The sequence below is a fragment of the Schistocerca gregaria genome, chromosome 7 (assembly GCF_023897955.1).
Source record: "Schistocerca gregaria isolate iqSchGreg1 chromosome 7, iqSchGreg1.2, whole genome shotgun sequence".
Lineage (NCBI taxonomy): Eukaryota > Metazoa > Arthropoda > Insecta > Orthoptera > Acrididae > Schistocerca > Schistocerca gregaria.
Window position 1 is genome coordinate 277,177,425 of NC_064926.1, and position 25,165 is coordinate 277,202,589.

The following is a 25,165-nucleotide window of genomic DNA, read 5'->3' on the forward strand; positions in this document are numbered from 1 at the left end:
GAACCCCCTAAAATTCCGAATAGGCATCTGTGTGTGATAGAAACCATTTGGGTAGTAAGAAATGATGATTTTATGTACATAGTTGTATTTTATACAATGCAACTTATAATCTAAACAGACACTGGCGAATTTTTTCGACTAATTCTTAAGCGTTGTGATGATGTTAATTGATATAGAAATAGACATTTTTCTATAAGGATGTTTGATTCAGTATTTGATAAATTTAGTAAAGCTGTTTGTTAACTAACTTCGAGGTTACTAAATCTGAAAGTTAGGACACTAATGATTATGCAAAAAATAACGCACAGCACGAATTCTTCTAATTTACCATGAGACAAAAATATTTCGGGAATGATAAAAATGTGCAAAGACCACCTCAACTGCCTGGGGAATGGAATAAATGTGTTAGTTAAAAAGAACTTTCACACCACCTCCGTATCAAACGTCACGAGAGCAAGCATGAAAATATTCAAAATGCCGTGCCGGTAGAAATATCCCCATGTAGAAATATCCCCATGATTCATTCAAGAGCTAGACAGGTTAACGAACTTATACAGAAAAACAAGCAAAAAAGTATATGTTTAGAAAAATGGTTCAAATGGCTCTGAGCACTATGGGACTCAACTGCTGTGGTCATCAGTCCCCTAGAACTTAGAACTACTTAAACCTAACTAACCTAAGGACATCACACACAGCCATGCCCGAGGCAGGATTCGAACCTGCGACCGTAGCAGTCTCACGGTTCCGAACTGCGCGCCTAGAACCGCGAGACCACCGCGGCCGGCTAAAAAAGTACATGTAAATTGAACAAAATTAATGAGCAATACCTGGGAGAAATAGCCAATCACTGCCAAATCAAGCTCCTGTTGGAAGGCATTCCACGAACTGAACTGAAACACACTGACAACTGACATACTTAACCTGTTTTACATTTTTGAAGAAAACGTTGCGAAAATCTTGGCTGGTCGCCTTCCATAATAAATATTTATCGAAAGAATCAACATTTACATGACTAATCATTGCGTATTTCTGCAAAACAATGACCGATGGAAACACTTTGCGGACATTAGGTTATCTCCCTAACCTCATTTTACTTTTCAACTTAGATTTTCTATGATCACATTCAGTTAGCCTTTTCCTCGGACAGAGTATGATAAGGATAATGTAATATTTCGACTAGAACAAGACAAATTATGTACAATTTTTATACAAATTAAAAAAAAGCCTGGCTACAATCCTTTTAGTTTTGGATCAGTCTCCCAAAATTTCGCATATTTTTGTTGATATCGTTTCGTGTTTTCTTTTGGCATTCTAGACTGAATACAAGCACCAATCGTTATTCATTGAGATTGTTCATTTCGTGGAACTTTAGCAACAGAATTATAACCTACTTTGTAATTTTAAAGAGTAGAATACGCTGCTGCACAGGCCATCAGGTACCTGGCCACGTCAGAATCTCAACCATGTAGAATAGAGTGAAGGGGTGTGCGCAGGATAGGAGGACACGTAGTACCAGCTTACTGGAAATCCGTTCTTTCGCTAGGTCTGTGTTCTATTGCGAGCGGCGCGAAGGTGCGGTACGAAGCTCTTTCCCGTGCACGCTCCTTTGCTCTAGTCTCCATGATCTCAACCGCTGTCGTTCGCGCGCGCTTTCTGTCTTTCTCTCAGTGTCCCCCAAAAAATTCTCCTGTAAAAATGAAGCCCCTACAAAAAACCCTTTCGATCTATCTTCTCCATAAATTTAGGGGGAAACCCCCCAAGTTGGCAACACTACGCGGTCCTCACTGCCAAGCAGCGATGACGGAACGAACACTTGTTTCACCTACAGAGCTACTCTGACGAAAGACTGCGAATAATAAGCGGTTCAAAATTGTCACTTAGCGTTTGAGACATCCAAAGTATATACGAATTCCAGAAAGGCAAATAACAAATTACCAATAGACCTCTTTCAGTACAGAGGACACGTGGGCAGAACCGAGAACTGGGTGCTGTATGAAAAAATAATAGTAAGAACGAACCAGAACGTTGGATTTTGTAAGTTTCAATCGAACGTTATTTCGAGGCGACGTGAAAAAAACTCACACGGTCCTTTGGGAAGTGTCACCTGCTCGAGACCTCTTATCTGCTAAAAAGCTTCTGCAAAGATGTCTATGTTTTTTCGACAGAAGGCGATCATCTTAAATCCTGCATCGATAGCTTGGAGGGAGGGAACGCAATGCTTGTTCGTTTAACTGCAACAGCGCTTCAGCTTCGCAGTTGGAACATTTTGATGGTAGCCAACTCCTCTTAAAAGGATCCTGACCTAGCGCTAGCCAGCTTGTAGAATCACAGCTGAGCAGTCTCCCACCAAACCAAAAAAGGGAACTGAGCAGAAAGCAATAAAAGGAAGAGTCACCAGACGTATCTCGATATCAATTATTATATCGACTATTTGATCAAGGGAAATGAGCATAAAATACACTAAAATATGTTAGGAAACAGTTTTAGAGAAGACTGGCCATATAACACAAGTCATCATTTCGTAGGTACATTGTATAGTCTCGGTGTTAACACTGTAGTGTGAGACCATTGACGAACATTGTCTATCCAGTTACAGCACATTTGCATAATGTCTAATGAAATGCACCAAAGACATGAACAAACAACATAATAACGATTACGTTAAAGACAAAAGAAGTGAAACGAGAATGACATATTTTAATAGAGAACTAAATACAATGAAATCCTCTTGTCACTAGACTCGTCAGTTATTGGTGTTTTGCCGAACTTGTATTATTTATGCTGTGAATTAGCGATTCACCGTACAGTTGTATAGCCAACTCACTTGGTTGTCGGCGCCAGCGCTGGTGTTACCTTCCGACACGGTAGAGAGCAACTGCAGCAGCAAAATACTCGCTTGCAGCGCCGCGGTGATGCATGGATGGAGTGCTGCCAAATTGAGGAGCCGTCATGTGTACGTGGGTGGACCAGCAACCTCAACTTGTGGCTAGCGTCGGAGGTGGTGGACAGTACAAGTCTTTGCGTATGGCACCGGGACATGCATGGTGTACTGGCCGAGCTTGTTTATATATCGGTGTGGCAGCCTTAGAGTGTTGGCTGGCGATTGTGGCGATCGTAGATGGAGGAAGGGGCTATTGCTGTCGTCATCATAGAGAGTCACAGAAGAGATGCAGTATGAAGAACACCAGCAAGAAGGCAAGACTGTCAGTTACTTGCTAAGGGGCGGCTTCACGAGGTGGTGTAGGAAGTGGTGGAGCCTAGCAGCGATGCACCCTGCAGGACTCTGCAGTGTGGGTTTGCAATAGCTTGCCATCAAGACAAGGCACGGTTCTTGTCTGGAGCAGCGGACTGTGCTTGGCTTCATGGATGCAGTGAATGTGGCGCGGCCAGGATACAATCTGTTTCCAAGTGTGCTGTGGGTTAGGGTATTATGGTTAAAGGAGATTGTTACAGCTGTGAGCAGTGCAAATCTTAGCAGTGCTGACGACCGTGTGTGGTCAATTTGAACGGTGCAAGCCGGCCGCGGTGCTCTAGCGGTTCAGGCGCTCAGTCCGGAACCGCGCGACTGCTACGGTCGCAGGTTCGAATCCTGCCTCGGGCATGGATGTGTGTGATGTCCGTAGGTTAGTTAGGTTTAAGTAGTTCTAAGTTCTAGGGGACTGATGACCTCAGATGTTAAGTCCCATAGTGCTCAGAGCCATTTTTTGAACTGTGCAAGAGACCACAATGCATAAATTACGTATTGTTTCCGAACCCGTGTGGTATTAGAAACCGTACTAGAAACCTCTTAGAAATTTCTTCCTCAAATTAAGGCCTGTGTTTGGTACGAGTAGAGCTGGCCAGGAATGCCCACTTTGCCTTTGCTGGTCAGCTCGTTCTCTACTTTGGCCGTCATGGGTTATTTTGCTTCCAAGATAGCGAAATTCCTTCACTTCGTGTAACACGTAATCTCTAAGTGTTTCGCTATTCTTTCTGCTGCTTCTCATTTCTTTTTCCGGATAACTCTCAATCCATATTCTGTACTCATTAGACTGTTCATTCTATTCAACAGATCCTGTAATCCTTCTTCACTTTTACTGAGAGTAGCAATGTCATCAGCGAATCTTACATTGCTTTCACCCTGGATTTTAATCCCATTCCTGAACCTTTCTTTTATTTCCGTCACGTTTCTTCTAGGTATAGATTCAACAGTAGGGATGAAAGACTGCTTGCCTGTCTTACACCTCTTTAATTCGAACACTTCGTTTTTCGTCTTCCAGTCTTATTGCCCCGTCTTCATTCTTGTACATAATGTGAAGATCTGGAAATTTTCAAGTCATCAGTTTTATGTATCGTAAAAACCACTATATTTTGTTCGTCAGGATGATCTGAAAATGGAAAGAGTGTCCGAAATTTGTCATCAATAAGTAAACAAAAATTTCTACGGAACTTCAGACGGTTGCTCTCTAACAGTTATTGTAACGACACTAAAGTTACAGACCTGATTCAACCCCAGGGTTCTGGAGATGCTGAAGTATTTCTTTTGTTTCTCAAGATTTCTTCTCAGTTACCATCTTTTAACCTGCTATTGTCCCTACATATGTGATATGTGAGTGCTCTTTTTGCAGATGTTCACTCCTCTTCACCTGAACCCGCCAGATTTGCCGAGAGCGCTAATACACTGCTTCTTGGGCTCAGATAGGCGCGCCGGCCCTAGATCGAATCCGCCCACCGTATTAACGACGAGGGCCCGTGTGCTGGCCAGCCTGGATGTGGTTTCCAGGCAGTTTTCTTCATCTCACTAGGTGCCGCGTCCCGCCTCAGATACACGACTCGCAGGCAATTGCTATACGTTCGCACTATTTCATGATTTATGATTTACACTAGACGCAGACATATGGGGTACACTGATTCTGTCCTGGGGGGTGGGGGGTGGGGGTGTACGGGGTGGCGGCAGACTGCGGTATTCCTTGCCGCACTATCAACAGCTTTAGCGAACTTCAAACACATGTCATCAGTGAGTCAGTGAGGTAAGTAATCCTACAACGATCTGAAACAATTACTACATAGTTTAAGCACTTCAAGAACAGCGAAGGCGTTCAATGCTTTAGCGTGCCTCACTGTGCCAAAATAGCGCCCCAATCATGCACAGGCAGAAACCAGCAACATAAAAATTATCCATCGTGATCCGTGGGCATCACACGGTTTTTGCTTCGTCTTTTCCACTTCCTGAGTTATAAGAGTGCCTCAGCGACCACTAACATCTCTTATTTATTTATTTAGTTATACTCTCTCAACCTGACGCCTATAACACGTAACTTCACAAATATGTAGCACACATACAAACGGCAATACATGCCTCTTTGTGCCGAGTTACTGTTAACTCTTAACGACAATAACCGTAATTTTCAAGTGAGTGACTGCTATGTCCACTTACTAACGATTCTGCTTTACTGGCCGGCCGCGGTGGCCGTGCGGTTCTGGCGCTGCAGTCCGGAACCGCGGGGCGGCAACGGTCGCAGGTTCGAATCCTGCCTCGGGTATGGGTGTGTGTGATGTCCTTAGGTTAGTTAGGTTTAAGTAGTTCTAAGTTCTAGGGGACTTATGACCTAAGATGTTGAGTCCCATAGTGCTCAGAGCCATTTGAACCATTTTTCTGCTTTACTGGTATAATATGACTTAATTAACACGTGAACTGTAATGAGCATCTCACGATACCTACCAGAAAATGAAACATTTACTGGTAAAAGTTTATATTTGTGTGGTTATGAGCGTAAACAATGTTCCTTCGCTGTTTGATAATACTTATTGCCAGGGTGAAAAATAATATTTAACAAACTGACTTCACATCAAGGTATAAAAAGCCCGTGACAGTTCACTCATCAATTACCGAGTGACAGACTGACAGCACTATGCATTTCGATGTGTTGTGTTCTTCAGTCTGAAGACTAGTTTGATGCAACTCTCCATGCTACTCTGTCTCATGCAAGCCTCTTCATTTCCGAATAAGTACTGCAACTTACATCCTTCTGCATCTGCTTGCTTTATTCATGTCTTGGTCCCCAAGATTTTATCCCCCCCCCCCCCCCCCCCACACACACACACACTTTCTCCAATACTAAATTGGTGATCCATTGATGTCTAATAACGTGTCCTATCAATCGATCCCTTCTTCTATTCAGGTTGGGCGACAAACTTTTTTCTCCCTAATTCTATTAGTACCTCCTCATCATTTATGTGATTTATCCGTCTAATCTTCATCATTCGTTTGTAGCACCACATTTCAAAACCTTCTATTCCCTTCTGTATTCGATGTTAACAAATTTCTTTTCTTCAGAAACGCTTTTCTTGCCATTGTCAGCCTACACCTTATCTCATCTCTACTTCGACCATCGTCAAGTTATCTTGCTGTTAGCAGAACTGATCTACTACTTCAAGTGTCTCGTTTCCTACTCTAATTCACTCAGAATCACCTGATTTAATTCGACAACATTCCATTATCCTACTTTTGCTTTTGTTAATGTTCATGTTATACCCATCTTTCAAGACAGTATCCATTCCGTTAAACTGTTCTTCGAAGTCGTTTGCTGTCTCTGACATAATTGCAGCGTCATCGGAAAATCTCAAACTTTTTATTTCTTCTCCCTGAACTTTAATTCCTTCTCCAAATTATTCTTTGGTTTCGTTTACTGCTTGCTCAATGTACAGATTGAACAACATCGGGAATAAACTACAATCCTGACTCACTCTTTTCTCAGTCACTGCTTTGTTTTCATGCCCCTCGACTCTTATATCTACCGTCTGGTTTCTGTACAAGTTGTAAATAGTTTCCGCTCCTTTCAGACATTCAAAGAGAGTATTCCAGTCAACATTCTCAAAAGCTTTCGCTAAGTCTACTAGTGCTATAAGCCTAGGTTTGCCTTTTCTTATCCTATCTTTTAAGATACGTCGTAGGCCAGTCTTTACTAGCGTGTGCCCACATCTCTCCAGAATATAAACTGACCTTCCCCGTGGTCGGCTTATACCAGATTTTACATTTTTCTGTAATGAATTTTTGTTATTAATTTGGAACCATGACTTATTAAACTATTAGCTCGATAATATTCCCACCTGTCAGCACTTCCTATCTTTGGAATTGAAATTACTACGTTATTCTTGAAGTCGTATTTCGCCTATCTCATATATCTTACACTCCAGATGGAACAGTTTTGTCATGGCTGGCTCTCCTAGGTCTACCAGTAGGTTGTAGGTCTCCAGGGGCCTTGTCTCGACTTAGATCTTTCTGTGCTCTGCTAAATTCGTCTCACAATATCATGTCTTCCATCTGCTCTTCATCTATGTCCTCTTCCATTTCATATTGCCTGTGAGTTGACCTGCCTTGTACAGACCCTCTATAAACTCTTTCCACCCTTCAGCTTTCCCTTTTTTGCTGAGGACTGGTTTTCCATCTGAGCTCTTGATATTCATTCAGCTGCATCTCTTTCCTCCAAGGGCCTATTTAATTTCGATATAAGTTCTTATTATTTTGCAATCTGTTTAGTAGGCTGTGATACTCATTATGTAACGCAAACGTATCGTCTACGAGCTAAATGCCTTTCGTGGCCAATAGAAAGTTTTCAGCGATTCTGGTTGTGCATAAGTTTTTATAATGACATTAGTTCAGTGATGTTTTCTTGAGGTTTAATTAAATGCATTTCAGCCATAAAAATTGCCAGTCAACGACGGTTAACTGAAAAGTAGCTTTCCGTGAGGCTATATTTAAAACACTGAAATAGTTAAATCGCATATATATTATAACTATATTTTTGTCCTATTTTTCTACACAATCACCATCCAGATTTAAGCATTTATCATACCTCTTACCGAGCTGACAAATTTCCTCTGGAAGCAATTCAGTCACCTGATATTGCAACCAACCCATAATTGCATCTGCAAGCTATACGTCGTCGTACTAACTTCCGGGAGCCGACTTACCTTTCCATGTGCATGAAAGGGAGGAAATCACTTAGAGGCAAGTCTGAGATGTAGGGCTGTTTTTTTAGAAACGTCCCACTTAAAGTGACGCAGCAATTCTTATGTTTGCCAAGAAAGTGTGGTCGGGCAATGTCGTGCAAAAACACGGCACAGCTGTCAAAGAAACTGTGTCGTTTATTTTGAATGGCTCTTTTCAGTTTTCTTATGTCTCACAATAGACGTGAGAACTGATTGTCATTTCACGTTCCATAAAGTCATAAAACACTATTTCTTTATCGTGCCGCAAGCAGTAGCCACAACCTTTCTGGCTAACAGAGTTTGGCTAATTTTTTACGGTTTGTAGGACGCGGCGGTATACCATTGACTGATGTTTTGCCTACTTCTAGCATTGCTAACCCTTGCCTTGTCATTAAGTTGATCATATTCCCAGGCTCAAATTTTGGTCACATTACGACTTTCGATATTCCAAGAAAGAGGAAGATCTTATTTGAATGTAGTAACACTTTACTAGTACCGGTATCTTCTTAGACGAAGAAATGTGAACAGACCAACTGTATTTACCAGTGTTCTGGATTGTGTTCAGCATGCATATGAAAAAATTCAACATAAGTTTTGTCATAACTCACTCTAGCCATTAACATTGCTTCAGTAGTTTCTATAGCAAGCTGTTTTGACTTTGGTACAGGATCGCTTTGTCAAACAGTTTCACCAACGTAACTATACAGATGAAATAAATATCTAACTCGAGATAGATCGTTTCATAGTTGTTAAATCTGGGTCAAATAGGTGTCCAGAATTGCCTCTCAAAAAGCTAAAAACTTGTGACTGTTCCAATAGAAACGTGACTGTTGCTCCTCCTTATTCGTCACTAGTCGTGATTACGTTGAATAGGTCTTCCACTTTCGCATACTAAGAACAAAGAAAATCCAGACAAGCTGTCAGATCTTGAATTTTGTGTTCGTCGGGAAGGAATTTTTGAAATGTGTGAGCACCTTGTGGTGCCGTAATTGTGTACATACGATCTATTCAGAAAAGTTCGAGAAATTTGAAGAAATGTGTCCGACAGTTGAGACAGCAGTTTTCGCGAATAGTTTCGTTAATTTTCTGTACAAGTTAGCTGCTAGCTACATACGGATGGCCACTTCTATCAGCATCGTTGATATTCGACGAACCACTCTTAAACATACAGCATGCTGACGCACTATATCTCTTTACTTATGACATTGTTTCCGTATACACTATACAGCTAAAATTTTGAGACGAATGTCAGCACGTTTTAAATTCGTGACCTCTAAAAACCATACCACGAATATCACATTTGGCGCATATTTCAGTTTCACTGCTCGCTTTGAAGGGTTACCGTAGGCTGAAGAGCGGTGTTATTTTCTCACTGTCCCTACTCAAAACACACTGCCCTAGTGAGAATGTCAGTGTAGTGACGATTGCGTTCCGTCCTCTACTTCCCGTGTTAGACAACTGAAGTTTCTTTTCCAATATCCTTTGTATTAACACTTAACCATAATGACTTTAATTGACAAGAGACCAAGTCTTTTGAAACTTGTGTTACTACTATTATGCGATAAGGAATGTAAGCTGATGCTTGGGTAGTTGAGCACTGACCTTGTTGATGACCTTGCAGGCGTACTCCTTCTTGCCCTTGTACAGGCACTTGTACACTGTGGACGACGCCCCCCTGCAACAGAGAGATAATGGGTTTCAGTCCGCAGCTGCGATTTCGTGCTGCAGCGTACTTTGCGCTCTTCCTTTGTTCTGGCAGTCGGCTGCTATAACCACTGTTTCTTAGACCTCGCATGTAATTAACTAGAGCCGTTGTTAAGTCGCAGAAAGACCTAACGCTCCTGCTATCTAAAAACACTCCATCAACGCGCCACTGAGTTGACAAAGCCCACCGTTGACTTTGTGTGTGTGTGTGTGTGTGTGTGTGTGTGTGTCTGTTGACAAGAATGGTGAAGGTGTCGTAACGAATGCTTCTCCTCTTCGAAGGCAACACAAGCAACCACAGAACTAGACATCTGCAGCTAAGAAAATGCTGGCTGTCAGCAACGTATTAAATTCAAACCTACTGTGTGCTTGGCCGGAATTCTTAACGAGAACTTTGCATATTTAATTGTGCAAATACGGTTTTGCCTTGACTAAACCAACATTCTCCCTGTTTAACAGGAGAGTGTTTCATAAAGTGATTTTGCATAATTATAAATGTAGTACTGAGATTTTGATATTTACATTTACAAAATTACTGACAGAAAAACATTAACAGAACAAAAATACACTTTAGTGTGATAAGTATGTTTATGTGGCTTTTGTTCCAGCGTATCACCTGCAAATAATCAGGCTTATTCAGTGTTATGTTACTTAACTCTGATTAAAAGAATCCGGCAACACCTACACAATGCGAGACTGACCACCAGATATCACAAGAGGTGGATTTGCTAGTATAAAATGAGGCGGGGATTATTTTGTTGTCAGCAGAGAAGCAGAAACAGCAGAAATGGTCGTTCAGCAGAGCTCAATGAATTTGAAAGTGGATCAGGCAACGAATGTTACGTGAGTAACAAATACATCACGGACGTTTCCACCTTTCTAGAGGTGCCCAATTTGAATGTTGATGTGGCTGTAAACTGGAAACGCGTATGGACAACCACAACCAAACAAAGACCTGACAAACCTCGAGTACTGATTGAAAGCAAAAGTCGAGCGCAGCGGTGGATGATTGAAAAAAAAATCGCATCAAATTAGCAGCAATAATCGCTCTTGCATTGCATGAACTCAACACCAGGAATTACTCTTGAATCATATGAACTCACCAGAAGAAATCACTCTCGAATCGAACTCAGCAGCAGAAATCGTTGGTGGGTTTCAAAGTGCTACCAGCAATCCAGCCAGCATAATGACTGGGTACTGAGTTACCAGGAGACGGAGCCGAGTCTCTTAGGAATGGCGATTTGACTGATTATTTGTGTGCTACTAACTGTACTGGCACAAAATTCTGCACACAGTAGCCTTGTATATTGCTGAATATATCTGCAAAATTATATCACTGTGCGACACATAGTTCAGAATATATAACGTCTATGGATAAGGAATAGTGCCCGAGTGAGTGTCTGGACGGTCTCGCAAATGTTAAAAAAAAATGGGGTACAATGCTCGAGCAGATCCTCATAAACCACAAATTTTTCTCGCCACTGCTCAGCGACACTTGAGATGGTGTAAAGGGCGACACCGTTAGACAGTCGATAACTGGAACAAGTGATTTAGAGTTATGAATCACGCTATACCCTGTGGCTATCCGATGGGAAGGTTTGGGTTTGGCGAATGAGTGGAGGACGTTACGTACCTTTAGGTGTAGCGCTAAGAGAGAAGATCGAGGGAGGTGTCGTTACGGTATGGGAGTGTCTTCGTGGTTATGGGAAAGGAGATGACCGCGTTCTGTGTACTGCATACAGTAGAAAGGACGATATCAGTATGACAGGCGAAACGGTCGTAAAGCAGCGTGTGGGAGACAGTGGTTTGTGGACAACAACATTCTCGAAATGGACTGGCCTGGCCGGCCGCGGTGGTCTCGCGGTTCTAGGCGCACAGTCCGGAACCGTGCGGCTGCTACGGTCGCAGGTTCGAATCCTGCCTCGGTCATGGATGTGTGTGATGTCCTTAGGTTAGTTAGGTTTAAGTAGTTCTAGGGGACTAATGACCACAGCAGTTGAGTCCCATAGTGCTCAGAGCCATTTGAACCAGTTTTTTGGACTGGCCTGCCATGAGTTCCGACCTGAACCCAATAGAATGAGTTAGAATAGTCGACTTCGCTCTAGACCCCAACGCCCAAATTGCTATCTTCTATGGTTTCGTCTCTTGAGAGAAAAACGTCTGTCATACATCCACAGACATTCAGACACCTTACTACAAGTTTCTCCAGCACATCTCAAGTCGTCATAAAGGCGAAAGGTGGACACACCATATTAAGGAGAGTTTGAACGCCCTATACCGACAATGTTAAATTTAGTGACTTGGTTTCGCTCTATTTCAGGAACCACTGTAACCATTGACATGAAACTTTTACATGACATTAATCTATATGTTATGAGTCTACTGAACTACAATAATCGAATTTCAGTCACTGCTTTAGGAAATACAATTTTTTAATTATCCGGTTAAAATTTTGTATACTTTTTATTCGTTAATCTTAATTATCTTTTACTATACATAATATTATGTTGTTCTTATAGTTCGGTAGACTCAGGATATGTATGTTATTACTCCCTGAAAATTTGAATACTCTACTCCAAGTGGTTTCTGAGATTTAGGGAAAAATGCATCAAAGATGTAAATTTTCAGGAACGGCTTCTAAAGCTTCAAGACTGTAACTCACTTAATATATGCTTAATTTATTATTTTTAGTCACTCAGAAGCACCCTGAACCTTATTGTATACCATCATCTTGTTCGTTTTCCAAGTCTTTTCTTCTTTCTGGACTCCTTAGTGGAACTGTGCTGCATACTCTGCTTTATCAATGCGAACCTTGTCCATCCGTTCAAGTTCTCTGATGCAGTTTTCTCCAGGATTAACTCCAATATGCTGTAACACTTTCACCCTACCAATGTTGCCATCATTAAAAGCAATAACAGAATTACTGATCCCTCACTTTAGTGTCTTCATTCCAACAAAAACATTTTTTGGTAAGCGAATCCATTTAAGATCATTGAACGACTTACTGGGATTTTGAGTCTGACCATGTAGACGCTTCTGCAGTAATTCAGGATTTGCCAGGTCTCTGTAAATAGGTTTTATGATAGCCAGGACTGCTGCTGGGATGGAATGTTTACGGCTGAATGAACTGTTTGCGCACTGGGCATTGCGGTAATTGCACCATGAATCCGGTCGAGGAGGGCAGAGGTGGTGTACTGGTTTTTCATCAATTGACAGTTTGTGGAAGAAGGTAGCCCATACTGCCTGCTTCATTTTCAACAAATCCTCAGTATTATTTCTAAGGGCCATCCCATAATACTGCTGTAGTTAATCAATCATTTTATCTGTCAGCCTGCCTCTTGTGGTTTTACCATCAGTAAGTTTCTTGTCTCTCAAACTTAGTTTCAACTTCCTCAACCTGGTGCCCATTCTCTTCTGGACATATAACACAGCAATCCACAGCCTTCTAAATAAAAAACCTATTTTATTAGATTTTGAAGTAATTCACGTAAAAAATTTTAACATGTTCAACTGATGTTGATATGCTAAAACAATAAAATAAAACACTTCCCATGTGAGTTTATGAGTGATATATATATCATTTTATTTGGAAAATTGCAAATTTTATAATGAGATAAAAATCCGAAAGTGTGAAAAAAATTCCGTTCTAACTCCTCTTAAGGTCCGCAGATTACGGTCTTCCTAAGAACTAGCCCATCATTTTAACGGATGCAGCTATATTTGCCTTTTTCAACTCTAGAAGGACCCTACCTGCTATTTTTCTGGATGCTGTGCTTTAGCACACTTTTTCTTCTAAATAGTTCAGTCTACAGTTCCCATTTTAATGACTTTTAATAAATATTTGTGATGTACACGTCTCCAGGGAATAAAACATTTAGGACCATTCTAAAAAGTGGCACAATGAAGTTCTACTAGAAGAACCGTCATAGGTTATTTTAATGTGTGCGAATGCGTGAACAACAGCTTTGTGACCTGTCCACGGCTTTTGCTGTTTTTCCTTTTGCATTGCTTTATGACATTCTGCAGACCCTTTGTCGAGGAGGAAGGAAGGTTTATTGCTCAAGTGGCGCAGTTTGTGTTGACAACATTTCAGTTGCTTCATAATGGCGTTTCCAAGGCATGGTTTTTCTGATGCAGAATTTCTTTTCTCTCTCTCTCTCTCTCTCTCTCTCTCTCTATTTTTTTAAAGAGATTTCAATGCCAGATGAAGAATCCGAAGCTGAATATTCTTGTAATGTGTGTGACATTGATGACTTACAAGAAGAGGAAACTTTTTTTTTAGTAATAAGTCTCCTGACTGGTTTGATGTAGCCCGCAACGAATTTCTCTCGTGTGCCAACCTCTTCATCTCAGAGTTGCACTTGCAACCTACGTCCTCAATTATCTGCTGGATGTATACCCATCTCTGACTTCCTTTACAGTTTTTGCCCTCTGCAGCGCCCTCTAGTATCATGGGAATCATTCCCTCATGTCTTAAGAGATGTGCTATCATCCGATCCCTTCTCCTTGTCAGCGTTTTCCACATATTTCTTTCCTCTCCGATTCTGCGCAGAACCTCCTCATTCCCCACCTTATCAGTCCACCTAATTTTCAACATTCTTCTGTGGCACCACATCTCAAATGCTTCGATTCTCTTCTGTTCCGGTTCTCCCACAGTCCATGTTTCACTACCATACAATGGTGTGCTGCGAAGGCACATTCTCAGAAATTTCTTCCTCAAATTAAGGCTATGTTTGATATTAGTAGACTTCTCTTGACCAGGAATGCCCTTTTTGCCAGTGCTAGTTTGCTTTTGGTGTACTCCTTGTTCTGTCTGTCACTGCTTATTTTGTTGCCTAGGCAGTAGAATTCCTTAACTTCATCTACTTCGTGGCTACCAATCCTGATGGTAAGTTTCTCGCTGCACTCATTTCTGCAACTACACATTACTTTCGTATTTCTTCGATTTACACTCAGTCCATATTATGCACTCATTAAACTGTCCATTCCATTCGGCAAATCATCTAATTCTTAGTCACTTTCACTCGGTTATCAGTGTCATCAGCGAATCATATCATTGATATCCTTTCACCTTGAATCCAGTTCCACTTCTGAACCTTCTTTTATTTCCGTCATTGCTTCTTCGATGTACATATTGAACAGCAGGGGCGGCGGGCGGCAGACTACAACCCTGTCTTACAACCTTTTTAATCCGAGCATTTCGTCCACTCTAAGTCGTCTTGTATGTCCCTACAGTCGCTCAACTTCGACACCTTACCGTACAAGACGACATCGACAGAAAACAGCCATAGATTGCTGTCCACCCTGTCAGCCAACGATCACACATCAGAATCAGGCAGCAGTCGTACATAGTCAGACTCAAAATCCCGGTAAGTCGTTCAGCCAAATCACTTATATTGAGAGAACAACAGCGGTCCTGTCACACTTCACTGGGGCACTCCTGACAATACCCTTGTGTCTGATGAACACTCCCCGTCGCGAACAACAACTGGGTACTATTATTTAAGAAGTCTGCGAGCCACTGACATATCGTGAACTTATCCCGTATGCTCGTACCTTCGTTAACAGCCTGCAATGGTGTGCCGTGTCAAAAACTTACCGGAAATCTAGATATACGGAATCTGCCTGTTGTCTTTCATCCATTGACATCCACTGATAGGTAGGTAATACAAATAAAGGCAGAGTCCGCACAAAACAACGTGCATCGATGAAGAAGATTATTCTCGTTCTATGTGCTGATCGATTCCATCCCTTTGTTCCAAAAGAGCGACCGCCTCAGTTGGCTATAATACGCCGCGCTGCACACTTCGTGCCTTCTCGTTGCTATTTCAATGCTACATAGTATGTACCGCAATCTTTGCTATCTCATTGCTACGTAGCATCGTATTGCGGTCTTAGCACATCATAAGTGCAGGAAAATTTCTTGTTAATGAGGCACATTACATGTTTTTCGGAAGAGGGAAACAAGGAAACAAATATAAATAAAACTATGTTTAAGAGAGTTGCTGGAACCGCCAGCTGTTCCGATAACTCAATAAAGAGGATAAACAAGGAGGAGTAAAACGTAGGTACAGAACTTCCCAAGTCCTCACTAATGAGGAAGAATAAGAACGATATTTTTAGATAATAATGCCAAACATGTAATCAGCTAACTGAAATAAACAGTGTGATGAATATTCTTTCTTTTACGTACATTGTTAGTATCGTAGTAAGTGACATTTTGCGCTACGCTACATTTTTATCCCTTCCTTCAGGCTGTGTGCGGTCGATCTTGTTTTGCTTTGGTTAAACTTTCGATAGTGGTACTCTAGTGAGAATCTATAGATTCTGAACACCAATTTTTGTCTAATTATTGCCCATACTGGCAAAACCTGTTAATAGTATTGTTCGTAGACTCAGCAGGTACAGTTTTCAAGTTATGCGAGATATACGTGTGTGCCTAGCCTTCAGCACAGCCATCCTTCACAAAGGAGCTCTCACAATTAAAGTTGCCCCCTCCCCTATCGCGTCGTCCGCGCAGCTCCGGGTCAAGTTATTTTGTGCGCATTCTACTACAGGGTGATCCAAAAAGCAACTACAGAACGATAGAAACATACAGCGCAAGTCACTGAATAGAGATTTTCTGTTGGCACAGACACTATACCATACACTCAACATGAGCGCCATACGTTGCTCGAGAAACATCGAAACGGTAGTCCACTTTATTCCACACACGAATCAATACGTTTCTGTTTACTGAAAAGATAGCTTCAACAAATCGATTTCTCAGATCTTGAAGAGTACCTGCCATTGGCGCCATCAGAAAAAAAGGCAGGTTTACTCACCTCTTCCAATCGAGCGTTGCAAGAAGGTGTTCTTCATCTACATCTGTATATATCCGAGGTGCGTGGCGGAGGATGTCGTGTACCACTACTTGTAATTTTCTTTCCTGTTCTACTCGTAAATAGAGAGAGGGAAAAACGAATGCCTCCATATGAACCCTAATTTCTCGTGTCTTATCTTCAAGATATTTACGTGCATTGTATGTTAGCGGCAGTAGAATCGTTCGACAGTCAGCTTCAAATGCCAGTTCTCTAAATTTTCTTAATAGCGTTTCTCAAAAATAACGTAGTAGTCCCTCCAGGGATTGCCATTTGAGTTCCAGAAACATCTCCGTAACACTTTACGTGTTGTTCGAACCTACTGGTAACAAATCTAGCAACCAGACTCTGAACTGCTTCGATGTATTCCTTCAATATGACCTGGTACGTATTCCAAACACTCGAGCAGTACTCAAGAACAGATCGCATCAGCGTCCTATACGCGGTCTCTTTCACAGGTGAACCACTCTTTCCTAAAATTCTTCCAGTAAACCGAAGTCCACCGTTTGCCTTCCCTACCAAGGTTCTCACATGTTCGTTCCACATCACATCGCTTTTCAACAGTATGCCCAGATATTTAAACTACTTTGACTCTGTCATGCAGGACACTAGTAATACGGTATCTGAACATTACAGGTTTGATCTTCCTACACATCCGCGTTATCTCACATTTCCACATTTAGGACTAGCTGCCATTCAGCACAACAAATGGAAATTTAGTATAAGTCGTCTTGTATGTCTCTACAGTCGATCAACTTCGACAACCTTACCGTACACCACGACATCATCAGAAAACAACCGTAGATTGTTGTCCACCCTTTCAGCCAAATCAGTTATACCATCAAGATTTCTGCAGCAAACAGAAGTTAGGCAAGTTAGTCTGTAATTTTGTAGGTCCATTCTTTTACCTTTCTTATATACTGGAGTCAACTGAGCTTTTTTTCAATCGCATGGGACTTTGCACTAGGCGAGAGGTTCACGATAAATGCAGGCTAAGTAAGGGGCCAATGTGGTAGAGTACTCTTTGTAAAATCGACCTGGGGTTCTATCCGGACCTGGTGCTTTATTTGCTTTCAAATGTTCCAGTAGTTTCTCTACGCCAGGGAAGCTTATTACTGCGTCGTCCATACGGGAGTCTGTCCTATGATCAAATGACGGTATGTTTGTGCAATCCTCCTAAGTGAACGATTTCTTGGTTCAAATGGCTCTGAGCACTAGGGGACTTAATATCTGAGGTCATCAGTCCCCTAGACTTAGAACTACTTAAACCTAACTAACCTAAGGACATCACATACGTCCATGCCCGGGGCAGGATTCGAACCTGCGACCGTAGTGGTCGTGCGGTTCCAGGCTGAAACGTCTAGAACCGCTCGGCCACACCAAACGATTTCCCGAACGTGAAATTTAAAACTTCAGCTTTCGTTTTGCTATCTGCAACTGCCAAACCAGACTGGGAAGCAAGGGACTGAATGGAAGCTTTAGACTCGTTTACCGATTTTACACACGACCATAATATTCTCCAGTTCTCTGCCAGATCATTTGCTAAGGTGTGACAGTGGTAGCTGTTATATGCTTCGCGCATAGATCTTTTCACAGACGTCCGAATCTCTAGTAACCTTCGCTTGTCATCATTTATGAGTCCCTCTTTGAGCAGAAAGTGCAACAGGCTATGCCTCCTCAGCATCCTCCAAATTTCGTTATTAAACCATGGTGGATATTTTCCATTCTTTATCCACTTAGTAGGCACATAACTCTACAGACCACGATTTACAGTCTGCTTAGTCTTTACCCATTATTCCTCTGCATCCATCTTAATTGAAGTTAGTGATGCCAATTCACTCTCTAAGTGAGGTGTTAATAACTGCGTATCTGCTCTATCTAGCAGCCTTCTGGACTGGTCTATCGACTTTCGTAATCGTAGTTGCTATAGTGACATCACGTTCGCTAATCCCCGTTTCTATGCTGACATCTAATCCCTGTTTCTATGCTGACATTGTCGATAAGGTCCGGCTAATTTGTAGCTACAAGGTCTAAGATATGTCAATGCATGTGGGCTGCCGATCTAGCTGCTCAAGACAATTTTCAGAAAACGCGTTCAAAAGTAATTCGTATTTCGCATGACTGTCTCTCTGTACCCTCCTCAATGAATCCGTAGACATCCCAGTCTATAATCGCCAGGTTAAGGTCGCCTCCAACCAATATTGGATGATCTGGGTATTTAAGCGCTATTGACCGTAGACATTCTTTAAATGGCTCTAGAACTGCCACAGCAGAATCAGGTGGCCGGTACAAACAGTCAACAATTGACTTGGTTTCACCTACTCCGGTTATACGCGACCAGACGACTTCACTGTCACATTCAACTTCGACCTCAATAGAGACAATATTTTTGTCAACTGCCTTTACTGTTTTTAAGGTAATGCCGCATTTCGTAGCGAAAGTGAGACGGGGTGCCGCTATGCATAAAAATAAAATAACTGTGATCTTCTTGAAGTTGAGGGAAGAACCAATTTTGTAGCATGTCCTGTCATGATTTCCTCCGCAAGAAAGAAGAGTCCATGACCTTTGTGAACAGAAACGCACAAAACACATTCAGTTGCGATGAGTCTCCTTCACGTTCGACAATGAAGCCAAGATTTTGTGGCTCCCAAATTCTTACATTTTGGCGGTTTGCTTTATCAACCAGATGAAACGTCGATTCGTCCGAAAGGATGAATCCTTTCGAACAAGTTTTCTCTGCGTATCCTGGAGAACTGAAATTCAAAATTATTATATTTCGTTATGGTCGCTGGGGCGGAATTGCTGCATTAACTGCAATTCTTAAGGCTTCATATTTAGTCAGAACATGCCACACCGTTGTCTAAGGAAGTTGATGTTCGTCTTGTGAACTTCTGAGGCCTCTGTCTGACCGCATGTCGGATACGGTCGAAATTTTCATAAGACGGACGTGGCCGACCAGTGCACTCCCCCTTGCGTATGCAACCGACTTCCAACAATTTTTTATACCAGTTTTTCTGCAGAGGGGCCTTCTTGCTGAATCGACGGAGGAATGTGGGACACGCTGCTAATCCCGCAGGATACGACAGATAATATATATCGTGGAAAGAGGTCCAAATAAGGGTTGTCAGTTTATTATATGATTACACATTACAAGATCCCAAAAAAGTTAAACAAAATCACACACAGCTTTAATCCTTGGGCCTTAATTAACGGCTGAAAGCCACTTTAATTGAAAAACGGCTGAAGGCCAATAACTTAAAACGCAAGCATAATCAGAAATTTAACAGGCAAGCCTTATCTTAAAACATTTCTTTAGTTAGGCTGAAGTAAACAAGTTAAATTTAAATCGGGTGAAGGCCTAACACTTAAACCTCCATAACATTATTTTTTTTAAATACCAAAGTCCTTACGTAAAACAGTTCTTTAATTTAGGTTGAAGACCTAAAGAGCAAAAGAACTCAAACTCAAAATCGGCTGGAGGCCCAAGATTTAAAATTCAACAACATTAAAATTTTTAAAATGGCAAAGGGCTTACGTGAAGCAGTACTATAAACTAGGCTGAAAGCCTTTAAAGCACAACAACTCAAACTCAAAATCGACTGAAGGCACAAGACTTTAAAAATTCAACAACATCAAAATTTTTAAAATGCCAAAGGGCCTACGTCAAACAATACCTGAAACTAGGCTGACGGCCTTAAGAGGTAAACAACTCTAATTTAAAACAAATCGGCTAGAAACCATACAACTACAAACAACAAGAACAAATTTTTAAAAAATAGGGCAGTAACCCAAGGGCGCTCAGATGTTCGTGGGTCGGCCTGGAATTCAAACACTAACGCTGGCTTAGCTGAGACAGGCAGTCGGCCCAACCATTTTCAATCCGCTGGGAACCTAATCGACAGACTGTCAACAGACCAATGATTAAGATCAGCCGCACGGGATTAGCCGAACGGTCTGAGGGCGCTGCAGTCATGGACTGTGCTGCTGGTCCCGGCGGAGGTTCGAGTCCTCCCTCGGGCATGAGTGTGTGGGTTTGCCCTTAGGATAATTTAGGTTAAGTAGCGTGTAAGCTTGGGGACTGATGATCTTAGCAGTTAAGATTTCACACCCATTCGAACATTTTTGATCAATATCAGTTCCGCTACCCACCTGCACCAAAACTCAAACGATACTAACAGCGGAGACTGGAACGACAACCAGAACGGATCAGAGACAACGCATAAGCAATGGACGACCCAAATACACGTCGTCTAATCAGACGACCGACCAAACGGCCAAGCAAGGCCGTTGTCACTCAAACGTGTGTGTCGGCTATCGTCGGGCGAGTGATGGTTATCCTGTCCTTCCTAGCTATTCCACCCCACCCGACCAATTCAGAGCCAGTACGCCGACAATCTTTAGATAACTTGTCAGTCAAACAACATAAACTATACACTGCTTCACGAACATTTGCACGAATAACTACACAATGGTAACGGCAGTGACTGAGCAAAACAAGGACGAATCACGAGTTGGCACACACAGCCAACCCATAAGCGATCGCCGGCCAAATATACGTCGTCCGACAAGACGCCGACCGACGATCAAGCCGTTCCCACTCAAATTGTGTTTGTCGGCAATCATCGGCGAGTGATGGCTATCCGCGCCTCCCTGGCGCTGAATGCCGCACTGGTACTGCAACCGACTGCGCCAACCGACCAACTGCTACACATCAGCACAGAGACAATACTAAAATAACTGGGCAGTGAACATCACAGGCTACACACAATTTCACAAACACTTGGACTAAGATGGCGACCAATGCTAAAAGCTGTGACTGTGCAGTCAACAGGACGAACCACGAGTTGAGACACACACCGCCAACCCATAAGCGATCGGCGAGCAAATACTCGACCAACCGACGATCAACCAAGACCGTCCCCAGGCATGTGTGCCGGCAACGGCCGAGTGAGTCATAGCTTTTAGAACCTCACTGCCGCTCCAACTCGAACGTACTTTTGCCGTGTCCCAACTGTTCGACTGCAGCCCGAACTCCACTGACTTAAATTGGCCGGTCCTAACTGCACTGCTGGCGCGTTCCAACTCGTGGGACGACACACGACGACCGGGAAGTAATAACAGTCCAAAAAAGATAATACGGGAGGGCCTATATCGATCAGCGCTGCTGCTGCAGCTCACGGGCAGACAAGGCAGCAACTCTGTGACACCAGTAATTGAAAATTAACATAACGAGGCGGCAGTACGGTAAATACAGGGTGTTAAATAAGAGATGGCACGAACACGAGCCACGCACGGCACAGAATGCACATTGCACTTGAACAATGAAGCCGGCCGTAGTGGCCGAGCGGTTCTAGGCGCCTCAGTCTGGAACCGCGCCGCCGCTACGGTCGCAGGTTCGAGTGCTGCCTCGGGCATTGATGAGCGCGCTGTTCTTAGGTTGGTTAGTTTAAGTGGTTCTAAGTTCTAGGGAACTGATGACCTCAGATGTTAAGTCCCTCAGTACTCAGAGCCATTTGAACCATTTGAACTTGAACAATGGATTAACTTCGCGCAAATACCAACACATTGAATGATTTACTTTGTAATCACCTTGTTGTTACAAACAACAATGCGACTGTGTCCAAACTTTGAACCTTCCTCTATTCAGTGACATGCACAGTGTCTTTCCATCTTTCATAGTTCGTCTGTAAGAAACAATTGAAATTTGTTCTTTCTTTTTGAATCATCCAGTACTTTTTGAATCTTTACTGCTCGCTGGACTCGCTAGTTCTAAATTGTTAATAATCTCTAGCGGTTGGGACAATGTAGACTGTTATACTTCGACTGAAATAAATTTGCGATTGACATATACGCATTCACAGGGGAGGGCGAGAGGGAGGCAGTTTGCGCTCTCCTGGAATCTGGGGAGTCGACATTTTATTCATAAGTAAGTTCTCTTGCATTATTAGAACAGATTCCCTGCGGTTCTAGTAATCCGCAGATGAATGATTTCCGAGCGCCACGGTAAATGCTGTGGCTGTGTCAGTCTGTGTGTAACTTGGATTTGTTTGGTTGTCACGCTGTTCATGGGAAATTATGCTGTTTTCTTGGTGTGGCGCCAGTTTCTGAGCTGTCCTGGACTGAAGATGGATGCTAAACATTGCAGAACAGAGCCGAAGTAGTATCTCCAAACTTCTCCCAGTCGCTTCCTCTTACAGCCATTATCTATCTGCAGAAAACAAGTGGTTCAGTACCCTGCTACACAAATTCGGACTACGACCTCATTGCATACACTACTGCAGTGTACCTGACCGACAACCATACCCGATTCGGACAAGGCAGCCCCGCCCTATTGATACACAACTTAACCACAACCAACAGTAACTTGCCATATGTCACGGGGCAAACAAGACCAGTCACGGGATGTCTACATTCTAAACGCGAACGAATTTTTGCTCTATTAGTTCCTATCCATAATTTATTTTCTTATATAATCTTACAAGTACTTCACGCCTTTCTTACCAGTGGGATGTTCTTGCAAGTAGATGGGTTTCAAAAGATCCTTGTTTGCAGAATCCCAAAGACAATCCAGGTAGAGAAGGAAGAGCGGGAAGCTGAGGACTTGGCCCACGTTGCGGACTGGTGGGGGCCGTTGATTGTAGGCGCAGTGTTTCATTAAAAAATAAAACATGCAAAAATAATGGACCCAGTTCACGTCGCCGGCAGGTGCATCGTCAGCTTCAAAATGTTTCTGCTCCCTCTACAAACTCGTTATTTGTGTTGCGATACCGATTCGGATTGGAAGGTGTTCGCTATTTTTTCTTCAGTTGATTTCCGTTATTGTGTAATGGTGAGAGCTGCCATGTCTTCCGAAGACTATTGGGTAGATGTAAGAGAATCGCCAAGCTACACCGCGATAACTGGTAGCGCCGCATCTGGGCCCCAGCTTAGTGTCGAGTAGCAGCGACGCTGGGGACCCTACTGCTGGAGCCGCAACCCCGTGACCCTGCAGATGGCCCGGGCACTCGCCCTAATGAGACCCGCCATTGTGAGTCCGCGACGCGCCACCTGCTATCCGCGCCTCTGTCTCTGCACGGCCGCTCTCTGTTCTGTACGTTCCAAAGGAGCCCCAAATGACAACAGACTGCCGCAAATGGCAGACTAGAAACAATTGATCGCCGAGCCAAGTGAAATGTTGGCGGAAGTAACAGATCCAATTGCCACTGTATCACTCCAGACACACTTTTATTTCCTTTCTTTTCCTGTCTAATCATATCTTTTCCTACCTAATAATATGCTGCCGGAAAAAATGCAACACACTTAACGACAAGGCCACTTTATCGACAGTTGACGTGACAGGTAGTTCATTAGTAGTATATGACAACAAATTGAGACCAAACAACAGCATCAGTATACACAACGACCGCCCCCCTCTCCCCCCAGGCTCGTAAAGGTGCCTAATTGCAGACTGCGATAGGTTATCTCTAGAACCTTGCACCTTTTGTTGCAATTGGGCCATAGTTCTTGCAGATAAAGAGAAAACTCCCCTTGCATCATCCATACGTATTCACTTACTGAGAGACCTGGTGATCTTACTGGCAGAATAATAGTTATGTACCATGATGAGTAGGTTACGTCATAGAAGCTGTATGTGGACGTGAACTGACGTGCTGCAAAACAAAAGAACATCATCTTCCTGTAGAAGAAATTACCGTAGCATGGGGATGACAACATGTGCAATGTAGTGGACATTGGTTACTTTACCCTGCTGGATCAAGAAAAAAAAAAAAAAAAACAAAAAAAAAAATAAAAATTGTGAAGCCTGGGACAGGACCCGTGTGTTGTGGGCGAATACACTCTGGAACAGGCCGCTCTCCCTCTCTACGCCGTATACGTGTCGACTCTTTCAACCACACCGGAGAAGCCGTGGTTAGCGGTGTCATGGCGTCAGTATTAGTTTGGGCAGAGCCACATATGATCCCGTCGATCCATCCAACCAGCCTCCCGCAGATTCGTACAGCGGTCATGTTTAAATAACTAAAGTCGTTCAACATGGAGTACGTAATCATCGGCGGGATATGATAATGCCCTAGAATGAATGTTGCACACACTGTTCACCTCCAAACTCAGTCCAGCCACAGCCTGCATAGTCAAAACAGAGGGCGCACCGACAGGTCTCTATAGCACCATCTGAACGCCGTTGACCGTGACAGATGAATCACTGGTACTACAACCGCTCAGAAAGCTCATACTATACCCTGGTGCAACTGAATACAGTCCTTCAGTGTGTTTTTTTCTTCATCAGTGTATGTAACGCACAAAAGCTGACCAAAATACGTTGCACCGCTTGCTGCAGTGTATTTATGTGTGTTTTTTTATTTATTTCAATATTAGTAGAACAGGAAGAAGTAAGAAAGAATTGCAGGGCTTGTTAACTGAAACGAACAGTCCACTAAGAGGACACGACGGATTGAGAGTAAGCTAAAGAAACATGTAAGTTGTGAGGAGTAGTATAAATGCGTTTATTGATAAACGTAATGTCAAGATGGAGGCCACGAAGTAGTCGAAGTTAAGCAATTCTATTATCTCGGAAGCACAGTAATATATAATGGGCAAAGAACGAAGGCCTTAAAAGGGAGACTAATACAGGA

At 42.7% G+C, this 25,165-nt stretch overlaps 1 protein-coding gene across 1 annotated transcript in view; it reads right to left on the reverse strand.

Moving 5' to 3' along the window:
• Window positions 1-25,165, reverse strand: part of LOC126281870 (calcium/calmodulin-dependent protein kinase type IV-like) — a 618,086-nt gene that overhangs the window by 207,226 nt on the left and 385,695 nt on the right. Inside the window, exon 3 of the mRNA XM_049981147.1 lies at window positions 9,574-9,646. Coding sequence (XP_049837104.1) covers window positions 9,574-9,646 — 73 coding nt within the window. The remainder of the gene's footprint in view (window positions 1-9,573; window positions 9,647-25,165) is intronic.